The sequence below is a fragment of the Ictalurus furcatus genome, chromosome 3 (genome assembly GCF_023375685.1).
Source record: "Ictalurus furcatus strain D&B chromosome 3, Billie_1.0, whole genome shotgun sequence".
In the NCBI taxonomy this organism is placed as follows: Eukaryota; Metazoa; Chordata; class Actinopteri; order Siluriformes; family Ictaluridae; genus Ictalurus; species Ictalurus furcatus.
Window position 1 is genome coordinate 27662705 of NC_071257.1, and position 6000 is coordinate 27668704.

At 37.5% G+C, this 6000-nt stretch overlaps 1 protein-coding gene across 1 annotated transcript in view; it reads left to right on the forward strand.

Annotated features, from left to right (window-relative positions):
* Positions 1-3798, forward strand: part of pgbd5 (piggyBac transposable element derived 5) — a 31160-nt gene extending 27362 nt beyond the window's left edge. Inside the window, exons 6-7 of the mRNA XM_053621847.1 lie at positions 2684-2789; positions 3584-3798. Of these exons, the coding sequence (XP_053477822.1) occupies positions 2684-2789; positions 3584-3779 (302 nt within the window). The 3' untranslated portion in view covers positions 3780-3798. The remainder of the gene's footprint in view (positions 1-2683; positions 2790-3583) is intronic.
* Positions 3799-6000: the final 2202 nt, after the last annotated feature.

Below are 6000 nucleotides of genomic sequence, written 5' to 3' on the forward strand. Positions count from 1 at the left end.
GGATTTAAAACTGAAATTGCAGACATCTGTATTCAGACCTCAGATGTAACTATGGGCACTATTAAGAAGTTACATGAGAGTTACACAAGTGGGGCGGTGCTTGCCTAAAACAGGGGTGTGTCTCAGTTATGTGCATTTTTCTTGAGTGATATCAGCTCAAGTGTGGAGCAGTATTAAGTCCAGCACCACCATCTGACAGTTTGATGGAACCCAATATGTTATGCGGAAATTCATGTTTTGGCCAATAACTATATCCAAAAATATATGGAATGATTTATAAGTCCAGTAATAAATACATATGATATTATTAATTAATTAATAGTGATGTTCCTTTAAATGTAATGAAAAAAAGACAGATCTTTCTTTGCATCTTAATTACAAACATTTTTTATCTTGAGGACCAAATTTTTTATGGATCAAATTATGAATGAGCTGTAAGCACAGCAGATGAGTGCTTGGTCAGCTTATCCTTCAAACGATGGCAACGTTTTCTTTACAGGAGAATGCATCAAATTAACCAAGACATTGGCGTTATTATATAGTGGTGTATACCCTTTAGAAGTTTTTTATATTTCTGTATAAATATGAACTAATACGTCATCATATTTTCACACAAGTCCTAAACGTTGACAACGAGAACCCAATTAAACAAATGAGAAAACATATTTTACTTGTTCATTTATTTATTGAGGAAAATGATCCAATATTACATATCTGTGAGTGGCAAAAGTATGTGAACTTTTGCTTTCAGTATCTGGTGCGAGCCCCTTGTGCAGCAATAACTCCAGCTAAATGTTTGCGGTACTGTAATTGTTGATCAGTCCTGCACATCGGCTTGGAATTTTAACCCGTTCTTCAGTACAGAACAGCTTCAACTCTGGGATGTTGGTGGGTTTCCTCACATGAACTGCTTGCTTCAGGTTCTTCCACAACATTTCTACTTGATTAAGGTCAGGACTTTGACCTGCCCATTCCAAAACATTAACTTTATACTTCTTTAATCATTATTTGGTAGAATGACTTGTGTGTTTAGGGTCGTTGTCTTGCTACATGACCCACTTTCTCTTGAGATTCAGTTCACTGACTGATGTCCTGACATTTTCCTTTAGAAATCACTGATATAATTCATAATACATTGTTCCATCAATGATAGCCGTCCTGGCCCAGATGTAGCAAAACAGACCCATCCATGATACTACCACCAGCATGCTTCACAGATGGGATAATGCTTCTGGAATGCAGTGTTTTCCTTTCTCCAAACATAACGCTTCTTATTTAAACCATAAATTCTATTTTGGTCTCATCTGTATACAAACATTTTTTCATTGGCCTTCTGGCTTGTCCACGTGGTCTTTAGCAAACTGCAGATGGACAGAAATGTTCTTTTTGGAGAGTGGTGACTTTCTAGTTGCAGTCTTGCCATGCACACCATTGTTGTTCAGTGTTCTGATGGTGGACTCATGAACATTAACATTAGCCAATGTTAGAGAGGCCTTTAGTTGCTTAGAAGTTACCCTGGGTTCATCTCTGACCTTGCGGACTGTTACACGTCTTGCTCTTTGAGTGATCGCTGTTGGTTGACCACACCTGGAGAAGTGAAAAATGGTCTTGAATTCCCTCCATTTGTACACATACACAATCTGTCTGACTGTGGATTGGTGGAGTCCAAACTCTTTAGAGATGGTTTCTACTTTTTCCAGCTTAATGAGGATCAACAACTCTTTTTCTGAGGTCCTCAGAAATCTCCTTTGTTCATGCCATGATACACTTCCACAAACATGCATTGTGAAGATCAGACTCTAATAGATACCTGTTCTTTAAATAAAACAGGGTGCTCACTCACACCTGATCATCATCCCATTGATTGAAAACAACTGACTCTACTTTCACCTTCAAATTATCTGCTAATCCCAGAGGTTCATGTAGTTTTGCCACTCACAGATATGTAATTTTAGATCACTTTCCTCAACAAATAAATTACCAAGCATAATATTTTTGTCTCATTTGTTTAATTGGGTTGTCTTTATGTATTTTTAGGAAAATATGATGATGTTTTAGGTCATGTTTATGCAGATATACAGAGAAAATTCTACGGGGTTCACATCTGTTGTTGCACGATGTTAAAAAAAAAAAAAATCCAAAATAATAGCATGTGTTGGATCAAGTGCTATTTTATAAGTTGTCAAATAACAAGGAAAAAATAAGTCGTAACTTTGAATGCGGCTGGCCCGTAGTGTGGGTTTGTGATTCAGGCAAGCAATTACTCATCATCCATCATTACATCCTGAGTATGCCTAGACCATCCATATTTCTGCTATCCATATATCTGATCTCACAGAACACAGGGATAAAGCAAAATCATGGATGATGTGCCCGAGTAAAGCCTGAGGACTGGTTTAAGAACCACTGGTTTAAACACTACCTATAGTGGTGCATTGTGGGATTTCGTGAGCATGTGGTGTTTTCTCAGCTGTGCTGTATGACCTGACTAGAAAACGCAAAATGCTGTATATTAAGGTATAATAACTAAACTCCTGTAAATCTTTTGGTATCTAGTTCATTTTTTGACCTTATATCATTTATAGCTCCTTAAAATCTTCACAGAATCCAGGTTATAACGCATAGCATATCGGGTGTGGCTAGGTCTAGGTCTTCCTGACGCTTTTTTTTCCCCTGGTTTTAGGTGTGATCATTAAGAGGAAGAGTGGAGAAATCCCATGTCCTCTGGCTGTGGAAGCTTTCGCTGCACACCTCAGTTACATCTGCAAATACGATGACAAGTACAGCAAGTGAGTTTACTTCACTTTTAGAGTTGTGCTCTATACACTGTGACATATCCTCACAAAATTATCTCTTAAATAAACGTCTTACAGCATATCAACAATTAAATCTGTTTATGGGTGCACAAGTGGTTACTGTAGAAATGATTAGAAGTTTGTTATTATAAACCTGTGATTTAAACTTTAGCCTGAACTACTGTCAGAGCTGCCATTCTAGAAATATTCATTTGTGACCTTCAAAAATATATGGAATGCCATTTAAGGCCAATATTAAATACATACACAATATTAAAATATTATATATATATAAACAATATAAAATAGTTTTATCCCTTTTTAATTCAATGAAAAACCAAAAAATACAATGAAGGAGATGGCATCTTAATTAAAAGACATGGCTTATCCTTCGAATCGTGGCACATTTTCTTCACAGTAGAATGCATCGAATTAACCAACACATAGACTTTATTACATTTTATTTTAACTTAACAACATAACTGTTGTTGCAGGATATAAAACATTTAATCCAAAATAATAGCACGTACTGGATCAAGTGCTATTTTATGAGCCGTCAAATAACAAGGAAAAAATAAGTCACCAACTTTCAGAAAATCTTCAGAATTGACAATGCAGCAGCACTGCGGTATTCTCAGGTTTATTCGGTATAATTCCGTTATATCCCTTCTGTATTCACAGGATATTCCTTGAAAATAGAGATATGTACGTATAGGTATCCGATGTTATGTGTAGCACCCATGGAAGAGACAAAATATTAAGAGCAGTGTTTTGAATAATGTACGCAGGTACTTCATTTTCCATAAACCCAACAAGACGTGGCAGCAGGTCTTCTGGCTCACCATCAGTATCGCCATCAACAATGCCTACATCCTCTACAAGATGTCCGACGCATATCACGTCAAACGCTATAGCCGTGCCCAGTTCGGCGAGAGGCTCGTCAAAGAGCTACTGGACTTGGACGACTGCTCACCTACAGAGTGAAGTGACCGCATGCTGTCTAACACACACCCACACACACACACACACACAGCCAATCACGCATAGACAGTGACAGCTACTGACCTGCGGCTGTTAGGCTCACGATAACGACGATAATTTTCACACCTTCTATCTGTGACAAATCAAAGCCGTGCCAAGTGTATTTAAAAATCAGCATTCCTCACAGTCTCCCCATGATAAGCCTCCCTCCTACTGTACACCACAGGACCCTGTATATAAGCCACCCGACTGTCTGTGTATCCTTCTGCTGCATGATGAATGTGAGTGTACGACCCTGTCAATGTGTAATGATTTTTATGACATAGTGTTTGTGTAGTTTGACCCTGTAGTTTCCCCCTGTGGTAAAGCGTCTTTGCTCCCGTTTTGGATTTGCTCCTGTACGTCGCAAGGACAACATGCAGCACTGATTTAAAAATAAATAAATAAATAAATAAATAAATAAATAATAAAAACACACACAGCGATGAACATTCCTAAGTGTAAATGAAGAATGTAGTGTCATTTACATTCATTGAAATGGAAGCATCAAAGTCTTCCAAAATTTCTTGTTATTTTGTAATATAGCTTAGCTGATACAGTTAAGTGCAAAAGTTTGCATACCCTTAGGACAAAATGAAGATGATTTATAACAGCAAGACATTATTACATTACACATGTGTTTCCTGAGAGTGGTAAAAAGACAAATAGTGTATGTTGAGATATTAGTATTGTGTGTGTGTGGGGGGGGGGGGGGGGGTTTATAATTGCCCTTGCTAATAACTTATATTTCCACCCTGTACCTTAATAGCTGCCTCGAATCTCATCCATGTGCTCTGAACAGCTTTTGGAATAGCCCTGATTTTAATATTTGACTCCCCACAGTCTTCCTGATATATCTCTGTTCTGTCTCTGCTGGATGAATTGGCCAGTCTTTTGCCCATTCTAGTGACATATCTATTAAAATTTTGTCCGATGTCATGCGCAGCCTTGATTTAAATCAGGTATGAAGACTGAGAGGGTTATGTCAAAACTTCATTTCAGACTATTTTCTGTTCAGTTTTTATCTTAATGGTATTATATTTTCTGTACATAAACTTAAAATTATGCAGAGGTGCCAACAATTACAGTTAAGCCATAGCATTATTATTATTATTTTTTTTTTACCCTTGGGCAGGATTATGGTCTCTTTGGTCGATAAGAAATGGAGTCGATATTTATTTCTTGGAGAAAACTCGTTCTCCAAGACTGCCTTGTCCACCGACATGCATACATACTGCCAGGATTTTCTTGTTAGCAATGTTGGCACCTCTGAGTACATTTTTAAACATACTCAGAAACCAATGGGGTATAAAAACTTTTGCATTTAACTGTACCTATTATTTATTCCAGGGAAAGTCTTTCCTGATTCAGCCTGATTTAAAATATGGTCACATTTGTGTGAAATGTTCAAAAAAAACCATGCACTTTCCCTTTCGATTTTTGCACTTTGGATTCCAAGGGAAATGTATAAAACAGACCAAAATAACACGATGACTCAGAATAAATGTGAATATGGATTTATGTGGATTTTCTGAGGCCTGAGGAGGAAAAGTGTGCGCTCTTCGTCCCATTATCATTATCCACGTTATCATCCATCCATTAATATTCATGCTTTGAGAAATTTGAATGCAGGAGCAAATGAGCGTAAATGAGACGAATGCAGATTGTAAATAGATTTCATTGTGTGTATCAAGTTAGGGTTGGTGTAAATGTGATGTTAGGCTGAGTGAGGTTATCAAGGGACTGATCCCTGCCTGTGAAAACGAGCGAAGAAGATGGTAAAGGTTATGAAATGGCAATGAGATGCTTCTTACATTTCAAAATGACTCTGATGAACTGTTCTGACAGGAATGTGGCTGAATATTTATCTGAAAACTCCATCAGGACCCAGAAATGATGGATGATGTTTTCCTAGTGGTTAGGCAATGTGTAACAAAATCTGAAGGATTTTCAGTAACACTTTACTGGAAGGCTATCTACTGTACATCATAAGAGTGGACAAGTCAGTAACCCTGGACAAGCAGATTTCACCACCGGACTTTTATTGTTGTTGTAAATTATAGTTACTTGATAGACAAGATATTGTGTTCTGCAAAAGTTTTCATTTGGTGTGTTTAATATGGTGGTGCAATGCGCTTTGCTGCTTTAACGACAGTGTGCACTTCCGAATCTGGTTGATGGATGA